A 12,348-nucleotide genomic window follows, 5' to 3' on the forward strand; every position below is an offset into this window, starting at 1 on the left:
CACTATCCCTAGCTGAAGTTGTATTTGAAGGCACAGAGAAATGTATTTGGGTATCATCAGTGCATTGATAGCACCCCGCCCCATGCCTCCAGACGATCTCTCCCAACAGTTTCATGTAGATGTTGAACAGCATTGGGGGCCGACAGAGATGTGTTCTGCCTTTCTAGTTCCTATTGAATACTGTCCACCAGGGTTACCAATGTCATCTTGAGAAATAATCCAGTTTGAAAATCAAATCAAAACAGATCCAGCTAATGTAGAATTATATGAAGTTGGGTAACCACACTAATAGGGAATGTAGCTTGAATTAAATATGGTACTTGGTTGTATCAAACTGTGAAAAAAGCAAAACTGCTCACTTAAATTGGCACACAGTATATTTATAAACAATCCCTCCAAACACTTTTCCATGTCAAACCACAGGTTGACTCAGATGGTGCCCAACTTTCAGTAACAACTTGTGGAAACAAAGTGGACAGAGACATAATCTTTGGCAATTTATGTACCTTCATATGTTGTTGGATAACAACTACAACTTTCATTACCCTCTACCATAGGTTATGGCAGCTAGGGATGGCAGTGGTAGCCCAACAACATCTGAAAGACCACAACTGTTCATTCCTGTACTGAGTAAAAGCCCACTGTTTAGCATAAGTAGTATAAAACGCTATTATTCCTACTTCCTTTAAAGCTCAAAGCAGAAGAAAACAAGATGGGAAACTGTCAGAGAAAGCAGGGGACAGAAGATGCATGACACAGGCTTGCTTAAGGTTCAAAGGCTTCAAACCTCTTTGTAGGCAGCTTTACTCTTCACATAAGAAATAACAGTACAGCTTTAAACAGATGTATCTTGCTTCTATGCTGTGTTCTACTAGTACATTTAAATATAAAATAATATTTTTAAATTCAAGAATGTAAAATCCTTTTAAAATTTTTGAATTTTGATGTTTTTTTTCTTTACATGATACTTGAACAAACAATTGTAACAACATACATTTTCCACAAAGAAGTTAAAAATACATTTCCATTTTCTCAAGAAGCAAACCTGAATCCAGTTTGGCTTCACCAAAGAGTCTAAGATAACAGTGCCAATTTATATTTAATGCAAAGGTTCTTGGCTTAACTTGAGCCAGTAATTATTGACATTACCTTGGCAATTGCCTGAGTCCATTTTCTTTGAGTATGTGCAGTTTCAGCACCAAAGAGAAACACACGTTCTGACAGTAAGTAGATTTCAAAGGTAAATACAGTTCTAAGGACAAGGACAAGAAGAGTCAATTTTATTTGGAATAAGCTGTACAAAAGAAAAACAACAAATAGTACTATTCTCCCCCTCAGTTCCTAGTATTTGATCACCTCTTTGACTAGTCTTAGAAATAAAAGGCAAGCTACAAGAATTATGCCAAACAAAATATTTTAGATTCTAATTGCTTTAAAAACATGGAATTAAACATGCATTTAACTGGCTAATGATCAAGGACTGGAATAAGACATAGATTGTATGCAAAGAGGGAGGGAGGGAGGGAAGAGATGGAGAGCAGGTTAATGGATTAACTATATGGCTTTGTCTGGGACCAAGACAGCCAAGTGAGGTTTGTTGTTGTTGGCCATATCAGGAGAATTTTCCCTGCTCCCCTCCTATAGGCCACCCCCCCCAACAACCCACCCCCATGCTACCTCCCTTTGACATAGCTATATAGCAGGTGGTAAGGGGAAGGGATATCCAAGTGAGGCTCATCACTGGTTATGCTCTCCACAATTATTCAGACGCCCTTGAGAATATTTCAAAGGTTTTCCAGAGATCAGGGGAGATGATGTTTTTATCATGAGCCAGCTATCAGAACAGAGCTGGTGAGAATGTTCAACTCCCCCTCATTCCCTCCATTCATTACATGTCTGTGTGAAAGGAGCAGGAAAAAGTAAGTTGTTGGGGCACCTTTCTCATCCCATGAGAATATCTTCAAAAACTGCAGCATAGAGAACATTGATTAAATTATTTGTTCTCCTCTACAGTAACACATAGTTTAAACAAGCACATTTCCAGCATACAGGATAGCAAAGGAGAAGGCAGCTAGAATTTCTGAAGGTAGAAGCGATGAATGGAATAGGGGGGAAAAGCACACATAAATACTCCAGCCCTTAAAAAGCTATTAAAATACTTTTAGACTCAATGCTGATATAAGAACTACAAAGGAGATCAGAGATCTCTCTGAATATTTACCTGGGGTGCAACTCATTTGCACTCCAGATGTTGTTGGATGGTAAGTCCCAACAGTACTAACCAGTGATAATGAATGGCAAGACCTGAAGTCCAACAATATCTGAAGGGCCAAATGACTCCCAATCTCTGATCTTTGCCCATAAACAGTAGGACATTTCTGTGACGAAGTAAATACAATCTCACCCTAGCTTTCTAAAAAGATTATCTGAGGTGGATTAAATTTGGGATGCATTAAAACTTACCCAATGTGCAAGAAAGAGTCTGTTTTATGAACAACGAGGCAGATGACTTCACTAATGTCAAACATTCCATTTGGGGAAGCTGTCTTCTCATTTTCATAGTAACTCAAAAAGCCACTTTCCAGAGTACACCACTTCTTATTACACTCTGAAGTTAAATTCACAGAGGGAAAAGTGTATAATTTTGTAGCCCAGAAAACAAGATTTACAGCTTAATTAGCAAATAATAATAATAATAATAATAATTCTAAGTTAAGTGAAACAGACAAAATCAGCAGCTTGAGAAGAGCCATGCAAAACTTTGTCTCCCACCTTCCTTTCCCTAGAGATTTGGTAGTTCAAATAAAATCTTCTCCTGCACAAAAAGCTGCCAGCAAATAGTAACCAGAACAACAGGAAGTGGGCTAGGTGACTGAGGACACTACTAATTTTCTAGTTGTTGTTTGTACTTTCAAAGAAGTTCATTTACTAATGTGGAGCATGCTCAAATTGTTATCTGCCACTTACAGTTTAAGGCATAGCTGTACACAAACAGTCTCTTAACTTTCTCCACTCTGCTTTTAGGTAGAAAAAGGGACAGCATTTCAGTTAGTCTCTCTAAGGATAAGAAAAGTTATCCAATATTTGCTGGAAGCTGGGTTCTCCAATAGCAGCAATTTTAGTGCAGCAACAGAGTTTGCCTTGGCTTTTCTCTGAGGGTGATGGTGTGTGACTTGCCCAAGATCACCCAGTGGGTTTTCTTGGTTGAATGGGAATTTGAATCCTGGTCTCTACAGTCATAGTCCATACTACTAACTACACCATGTTGGCTCTTGAAGCTAGTATTGTAACAAACAAAAAATGTCTTCCAATTTCAGAAATGTGAAAGAACTTATTTTTGCCTCATTCTTAGGGTGCCTCAGAATTTCTATTTGTGCTGATTTTGAGCTTATTGAAAGATGGTTTTTTGCATACTTGCATCATTCTTCGGTCCTGGAACTGGAATTTGTGTTAGAATATTGCTCTAAAAAGAATGTGTCCTTCCAAATCATCATGAAAAAAAAACTCTCATGAGTACTGATTCACATCCCACTAAAGCTATTTAAGATAACCAAATTCTGACAGTGATGGAGTGGCAATGGGACTATGCTTGCTATCCCCCAAACCCCAAAAGAAATAAAGTGAACTATATTCCCTCCTATAGTCACCTTTTACCACAGTGAACAGCCTCAGTGAATTGTTGTTGTTTATTTTATTTTATTTTTTAAAAACAGCTTTTAATAACATGATGTGTGGCAGTTTGAGGCTTACTTAAAGCATAAAGATACAGACAAAAAAAAATAGGAAAAACACACACTGAAGCAGAAAAACAAAAACCCTCTGAACTTAGAAGAATTGAAAGCTGCAAGGGAAAAATGTAGCCTGACAGAAGCTGATTGCAAAATGAACAGTTGAATCATAGTCTGAAGTAGCTAAAAGGTGCTGCTCTTTTTTCACCCACAAACACTGGAAATAGAGGCCAAAACAGAGCCAAACTATTTTATGTTGGTAAGAACGATGCGAGAAAACCCTCTCAGCGTTATGAGACTGAGGGAAACAATCTACAGCTTTCAAGAGAAAACAAAAATATTTCAGAAAGCGTAAATAGAAGGTACGTGCAGAACAGATTTGTAACAACTGTAAACATGTAAGAAATGGGATCACTTTTTTAAGCTGATCAATATCATTATCTTCTGGAAAAGCTATTAGTCAAGAGCTGGTAGCTTAAAATATGTACCCATCATCTTTATATTGGCCTGTTACCGACAGCCAAAATAAAGCTGCTTCGAGTCACAGTGGAGGTATGATGTTTCAATGACGCATGCGTCCTAAGAGTCCAGAAGCCACACCAAAGCCACGCTCCAATCCTAAGGGCTGGAGTGTGGCTTTGGTGCGACTTCTGGACTCTTAGGACTCATGCATCATTGAAACACCATACCTCCACTGTGACTCGAAGCAGCTTTATTTTGGCTGTCTGTAACAGGTCATTATAACTATTGTAATGCCTACCATTCTAAGAAGAGCAGGGAGAAAAAGTGGGGGGGGGGGCATATATCTTTCCATTTTTGTCCTCATGCCACCTCAGCTCCTATTCTTCTCTTGAAAATCATGAACTCTTTATTTTTCCTTTCCACACTTGGAAAACCACTGACCAGCCCAAGGATACTACATTCTAGTGTGATTCCACTGATCACAATGGAGTGTGATCACAACACACACACAGAGAGGCTTAAATTCAATCTCATACTATTGGGTCCCAGCTAGCGCAGGCTTCCATGCGCACTTCCAAAAAAGAAGTCCCAAAAGAGCATTTTTTGATGCCATGGGGAGGATGCAAGGAACAAGGGAAATCCCCTACCCCGCAATCCTCCATTGTCAAAAGCAGTTCCATCTGTAAAATGACACCTGTGAATCCTGGCCACTCTTTATACAAAATGGCTAAAATCTAGAATTTTAATGGCAGCATGTAAACTGTCTTGGAGCATCAAGACCCAGTTCTAATGTTACACCTGCTCGGTCAAGGTGAATTTTCACATCATGAAAAACAATATTTTTACTTTTTTACTGTTAAGATATTAACATTCTTCTCTGTTTCAAAAAAGGAGATTGGCCACGTGGTACAGGGAACTGCTGTTCCATGACCAAAAAGTTTCCTCGAACATTCAAAATTAGTTACATAATATTTTAAACACAGGCTATGACAAAGGAATAGACTCCCATTGCACACTCCACTATTACTGGCATTTTACAAATTCTAGGAACAACAACAGTTGCCCTGTAAAAAAGCATTAGTCTTTCAGAAAATATACCCATATAATCCCATTTTTCTTTTCCAGATAGCAGCCATACAACAAACAAAGTGAAATGAATTAGAAATGCAATGCTCAGAAATATAGAAGTGATGTCTGTTCTTATTCCAAGGAGCTAAAGCACCCTTATTTCTAAGGTCACCTTCCTCAACCCACCCTCCACCTGCAAGAAAGCAAGTCTGAATAAAATCCCCACTGACTTTTAAAACCATTTGTCAGGATTTCAGCAATTTTTTAGAAGTTCTTTTTATTGATTTAATCTCCTTTTGAACATTACTTTACTTGACAGCTTCAGCCCAATGGGTAAATTATAATGTCTACACAGAATTCATTAGGATAAGCAATATTTTAAAGAAACATAGTGCTTCGTGACCACAGTACTCATTACTAAATCACGGTCATTTTTTCCCCTTATGAACTTGTGACTAGGGAATCTTATTTTATTTGACTGAAAGTTCCTTTCTCCCTGCCTTGCTCTCCCAATATTTCACAGACATATTTTCCCCTTCACCTTACCTTTAAATCTCTAAAACAAAACAGTAAAGGTCATTGACCTAACCAACACTGTAAAAAGCAAAAGGCAAGCATAAAGATCAACATACCTTCTTTTAGTTTTCTCTCAGTAAATTGCTTTGTACCACTAACAGAAAGCTTGTATAAAAAGTCACAAAGAAAGGTGGAAGAATCTTGACATAAAAGACTTTCTGAATGAGCATCATAGTTAGGAAAATCTACAAAAGAAATAAAAAGCAACACAAAAATTGGTCCATTGTATCATCTATAACACATATTGATATCTAAACTGGATTAGTGTAAAAGATGTTCTCTGTGGGCCTACCTTTACAGAAAGCTTGGGTTCTGGAGACAGTGCAACTGAAGAATACAGCAGGTATTCTGTTCCAGTTGCCCTGGCTATTAGTGTATTACTAGATCTGAGATAAAGTGCTGGTGGTCTCACAACTTTTAAGAGACATGCTTTATTGAGTGCTAGCCCTCTTTGTCAAATGATGAAGCTACATAATCAAAAGCATTGGTGCAGTTCCATACCCGAAAACTTATTATGATGCAGAAATTCCATCTGCAGTCTTTGTCCATATTTCTTGGCTAGCAAGTAAGGGGTACTGTGGATAGGATCTCCAGTAGCACACATCACATCTGCTCCACTAAACAACAGTGCCATTGTTTCCCATACGTCCTGCTTAACCACTGCAGCACACAGGGCCTAATCATAAACATAAAAAGCATGATACTAGTAGAACATCGAACAGGAAGGAATTAATATATCCTTATTTAAGAGGCAATATTATTTGTAAATCAGTGGATTAAGTTGAAATTCAGACGGCAAGGTCACAGTATACAATGAGTGACATCTAATTGTTAGTCCCAAAGCAGATCAAATGAATCAATTACACTTACAAAAATGTTGACTCATTCAAGCTCCCATTGAGTGAATGGCTCTTCTGTGGTTGGGGTGAAGAACTGACTTTAGGCCAGATATAGAAAGTTAGTGTTTCTCCAGATGTTGTTTAATCAAAAGTCCCACCATTCCTCACCATATGCTATGCTGGCAAGGGCTGATAGGAACTGCAGTCCAATAACATCTCAAGGGCCACACAGTTCCCAGCTCTCATTTCAGGCCTGGTTATATAATTTCATTGTAACTGAGATTATCACATGGGAGGCACAGCATCCTTCTCCCGTCCTTAAACTCTACTAATCATGCGATCAGGGGACAAAGATTATCACACCCTATCTTCCATCCTCCTCTCACGTGTAAAGTGTAATGCAGCAGTGATTTGGTATTAACGGGGACTCCTATTAATACCAGATGATGTCTCCATTATACTTTACCGACGGGAGAAGTCTGCAGGGACAGCTCCACTACACTTTACACATGGGAGAAGGATGGCAGAAGTGTGTGGTGGTGTAATAAACGTCACCCCTCGATCACGCGTTTAGCAGAGTTTAAGGACGGGAAAAGGACACTGTGCCTCCTCTGTGATAATCTCCCACATCACAGTGTACAATCGCTGTGGATAGCTGACAAATCTGAACCAAGATAGCAGATAGAACAGACAACAGCACAGAAGCTATCACACTAACATCCCAGCCCTCTTTAAAGAAGGATGGAGACATATTGAGCTAAAATCAACTTTAGTTCTACCTGAGTTCTACAATCAATTATTCTTTCTTCCACTCATTCTTCTGCTATAGTTCTTAACTTTATTTATCAGAACTGTTTAGAAGAAGGACACATGTCAGTTGTGCAGAGAAGTAGCTCACAAGTGGGGCTGCTTTTTTTCGGTCGCGATTTATGGCACAGACACCAAGCAGTAAAAGTTGTTGAGCTGGAGGGTGCCCATCATGACTGGAGCTATTATCCGGTAAGTGGGTTCATTAAACTGTGCTTATAGGCATCTTGCCAATCTTCTTGGGTATCTCATTAGTTGATACTACTTACTCTTCTTTGCACTTGTTTTTAGCTACATTTACAATATCTATGACAGTTGTGGCTAATCCCACAACTTGATATCTGACTTTTTTTGTTCTTTTATTACAAACAAAAATGTTTATACATGTTAACAAACAAGAATGAGAAATATAAAAGAGAAACTCATATCCACCTCTCATCACTTTACCTTATTTAACTCTTCTTTGGTTTTATATAGCACAGTAGTTTTTCTAAATTTTCTCTCTTTATATTTTTGCGTGATAAAAGTTAGTCTCTTCTCGATTGGGGCATCCATATGCAATTCCTCATCTGGTTGAAGATTTCCTTCCCAAAAACTATTTGCCCTTTTATTCCCTATGACAATAAAAAGCTAAAGAAGAGGGGGAGGAGACAAAGTTAATTTCAAAAAATAAAAGAAAAAGATCAAAGTAGAATAGAAATCAAGAAAACGGGTTGCATAGAATTAATCATGACAAGGGAATAAACTAAAAGGAGTTATGTGAGATTACGGAAAAGAAAAAAAATCATTTGGGCCAATATTCAATTGTTATTTCCAAATAAAGTAAACCCATTGATTAAATGGGAACTTGGCAATGCAGCACTTATATTAATTTTACTGAATCTATGGGCCTGCTTCATCTGCAAGTAACCAGTGGATCTAGTCCACTGTCATCAATGCACTTGTATGTAAAATAACTAGGTATGTACTTCTTTGTTTATAGCCACAAATAATTTTAGCAATTTTCTTCCTACTGCAAGAAAGATTTTGAAGACAACTCACAGTTTGGGATTTATTCTGCAAAAAATGTACAAGCATTTTGTGGGAAGGGAGGGGTTGGACATACACAAAACAATATTTTCTGTGCAGGAAATAGCATACCAACATAGAAAATAGTATTTCTGTGAAGAGCTATTATTTTCTGGGCAGAAAATGCTGGAGTTACTCAAAATGTGTGCATGTGCTTTTGCATAGAAAACACATTTTTTGATTTATTTATTTTTGTGCCAGAAAAAAAACCCCGAGCATGTAGATTATGTTCAGTGTCCCGAGCTGTGAAGATTCTCATTATTCCAGGATTTTTCTCATCAGTGTTTCCTGACACTTAAGAAACATGAAATATAGCCATGTTAGTCTGGAATAAGCAACCAGCTGAAGACGTAGATCAAGTGTATGAAAGCTTATGCTATGACTTTTTTGGGGGGGCATAGTTAGTCTCAAAGGTGCTACAAGATCTCTTTTCATATTTTCAAGCTGTATGGAGGGGGAAGGGAGTAGGGGAAGAAGGATATACTGTATGTTATATGTTATATTGTATATATGTTAAAGAAAAGTTAATAAAAAATTAAACAAAAAACAAACAAACAAAAAGATCCCTTTGCATACTCAAGAATCATGGTTTTCAACTATTTTTCAATTTTTTTTTTACATCTCTAAAAATAATTTACACCAAGATCATTCAAATTCCTAAATAATGAATTTTTACATTCTGCCATTTCATATATATACTATGTAAATCTGCATATCTATCTGATATACAAAATAAGCTAATTTGAAACACTATCTTATTTTGTATAGTTTATTCCGCTTCTCCCTGTCATAAGGTTGAGAAAGGAGCTACAAAGAACCCTAATTACCATCCGAACCATTTAATTGCCATTTTATTCTATATTTCTCAACACACTATAAAGAACATCTCCACAACCTATGAACATTATTTTCCAAAACAAAACTCCCAGGAAGCTGAATTCTGGGGCCTACACCTGCAGTTCTGCTGTTCTCTTGTGGAACTGCATCATACAATAACCAGAACAGTACTATAAAGCAATATCTAAGGAGAAAAATGATGAAATACACAAAAATGCAACTGAAAAATGTGGAACCTGGGTAAAGATTAATGTCTATCTCAATATACCTAAGAGCAAGGATGAGAATAATGTAGCCCTCCTGATGCTGATGAAATACACTTTGCCACATTCCTTATTGTTGGATAAAATGGCTAGGACTCATGGGAGTCCAGGTAGAAGGCTGCATTATCACCATATCTGTTTTACAGGTCAGATATTTTAGCACAGCAACATTCTGGAACTTAGAAAAGGTGACACAGAAATAAAAGGTCACTATTGTGTATACACATGCACTTGTAACCAAGTTCTAACTGCTTGCCATTGAAGAGATGATCATTTCTGACACCATGTTATTTGTTTAAATCAAGAAAACTGTTAAGTATAGTTAATGCATGAAGCTCATTCCATCTTATAAGAAAGATGAAATATTTTATTTAGACAGGAGAATAACATATTTAATAAGCAAGTTTCCCATTTTGCAAAATCTTGACCTAATATAAAAGAAATTTTCAAAAAATGATAAGCAACTTCCATATTGCTAAAGAAATCCCTCCCGAGTGCCATTAAGTTCCATGAAACTACAAAGCCAAATGTTTGCATCTTTCACTGAGAAGCATTCATGCATCATACTCTTATTTCATACCACTGTTTCCTACCTCAATGAGTTCATTGCTCCAAATGCTTGCATCCATTTTGAGACTCCGGACCTTTGAATCTCTGGGCCCTAATGATCTGTGCTGCCCTGAATCAAAATATCAAGATGAAGCATAATTTGTATGTATTTCTTTATTTCCAAAGGAAATGAAAGGAAACAATAACTTTAATAGAGACTAATAGCAAGTGAATGGGCAAGAAATAGAAATAGTAGAATATACAAGAGCCCCTTTTAAATGCTGATGAATGAGTGCAGAGAGGTGGAAAAGCAGGACTATGCATGGCCAACCTCCATGCAGTCATTAGAATCTCCAGGCTCCATACATTCTGCCCTGGGACTCACTAGCACCCAATACCCAGATTTCACCCTCCTAAAGTTTTTGGCTGAAAGAAAGCCTGGTTTAGAGGCAAAAATGCTCTTAGATGCTTTAAAATAGCCTAATATATTCTTTTAAGGAGCCTCTCATCCAAAAACAGCAAGATATTCCCCTTCAATTATTTCTAGACCTCAAAATGGTAGTCAAAACACCATGAGTTCAGCCCACTGGAGTTTTCCAAAATCAGCAGGTGCAGCCCCCTGGGCTCCGAAACATAAAATGTCTGCATTACAAAATCTGAAGAGCCTCTAGCACTTACAGCTGTACACGGGCAAGATCTTTCATACCTTATAATATAGACAACAAACTTGGGCATAGGCAGCCATGGTACATGTCCCACCTCATGCATGGATTTGCTGTCCAAAAAGAGTTATAGCCTCCAGGAACCCAAAATATGTTGTTTTTATATTTATGCCCTTCTCATATGGAACTGGTGTGCAGATGAAATGAAACAGTATTCTGGCACTTAGTTATAGAGACAGCAGGAGAAAACAGGGACAAGATGCTTCAAAGAGTTAGAGATAGCCAATTATTTCTTTTTTTACAACTACAATGCAAGCACAGATGCAGGCAGAGAGAAGTTCTCCACCTCCTGAATGCATGGAGTACAGTAGGACTAAAAATCTTGGAACCCTCCAGAATGGCCCAGCATTCCTAAACATTTCCTATGGTGGCTAGGGCTGCAGGCCAACCACATCTGGAGAGCCAAATGATTCCCATGTATCCTCTATGAGATGCATAGTCTGGAAGGAAAAAAAACATGCTAGGATTTGTTGTGACTAACAATAGAATTTTAAAAAGCCAGACTAGAGTAAATGACCATATATACTCGTCTTGAAGTCTATGCCCAAATGTGATAGCAGCTCTTTCTGATTTCTCCATACGGGATTAATTGTTTTTAAAGAAACAGAGTGAAGGACTAAACGAAAGCTGAAAGGATGAAGCAAAACTCCTCAGAGTCTCTTTTGTGATGTGCACATATACACACACTGAAGGAACCTCCAAATTTTACCCTTGGCTTATCCACAAGTCATGGCAAAATCCCTAATTTTGGCCCCCAAACCTGCCGTCGACGTATACATGAGGTCAACTTACAGTCGACTATATATGGTAGACATAACTATGCCTGTATTATGCCATGCCATTTAAGGCAAAGATGCTCTTTGGCAGAACCCTTAAGAGCTTCTTAATAATTACCTGCACACTTCTTACAAATGACAACACAGAGATTGATGGATGCCCAGTCGGGATCAGGGGCTTTACAATCCGCGCAGGTCCTATTTGATTCATTGAACCAGATCTTCTCAGCCACTTCATAGTCCGAGAGAGTTTCTGCTATGGATTGCTGCAACACTTCAATCCACTCCTGCTTTTCTTTTTCAGACTCTGTGGTAAAGCTGAAAGCCATTGATAGAATCAAATAAAATGTCTTTATTTTAAATCCAATCAAGATAGGGCTATTGGTCGGATGTTTATTTTTAATTTTAAAATTCTATACAAATAACCTCCAGAATGTAACCCATGCAAACTGACAGCTTACTATCAGGACAGTCAGGAAACTTCCAACAGGCCTGAAAAAGAACCCAATCAAAAGCCAGTACAGTAACACCAGCAGTGGGGAACATGTGGCTCCACATTGGATATCGGAGATTATACAAAACTGGCCTTTACTTCAGGTAGCTGTTTTCAATATGCTTCAAAACAGTCTCACCAAATTATTTATTTCTGTACT

General features: G+C 37.9%; 1 protein-coding gene across 5 annotated transcripts in view; it reads right to left on the bottom strand.

Annotated features, from left to right (window-relative positions):
- Positions 1–12,348, bottom strand: part of ARAP2 (ArfGAP with RhoGAP domain, ankyrin repeat and PH domain 2) — a 145,553-nt gene that overhangs the window by 69,538 nt on the left and 63,667 nt on the right. For all 5 annotated transcript variants that reach the window (XR_006104250.1, XM_042470279.1, XM_042470280.1 and 2 more), the window contains 7 exons: positions 11,814–12,013; positions 10,242–10,327; positions 7,928–8,110; positions 6,336–6,510; positions 5,891–6,019; positions 2,464–2,608; positions 1,150–1,252 (listed from right to left, as the gene is read on the bottom strand). Coding sequence is in view for 4 of the 5 variants with exons in the window: in XM_042470279.1 (XP_042326213.1) it covers positions 1,150–1,252; positions 2,464–2,608; positions 5,891–6,019; positions 6,336–6,510; positions 7,928–8,110; positions 10,242–10,327; positions 11,814–12,013 (1,021 nt within the window). In the remaining variant the exon portion in view is untranslated. The remainder of the gene's footprint in view (positions 1–1,149; positions 1,253–2,463; positions 2,609–5,890; positions 6,020–6,335; positions 6,511–7,927; positions 8,111–10,241; positions 10,328–11,813; positions 12,014–12,348) is intronic.

The sequence above is a fragment of the Sceloporus undulatus genome, chromosome 5, assembly GCF_019175285.1.
Source record: "Sceloporus undulatus isolate JIND9_A2432 ecotype Alabama chromosome 5, SceUnd_v1.1, whole genome shotgun sequence".
NCBI lineage: Eukaryota > Metazoa > Chordata > Lepidosauria > Squamata > Phrynosomatidae > Sceloporus > Sceloporus undulatus.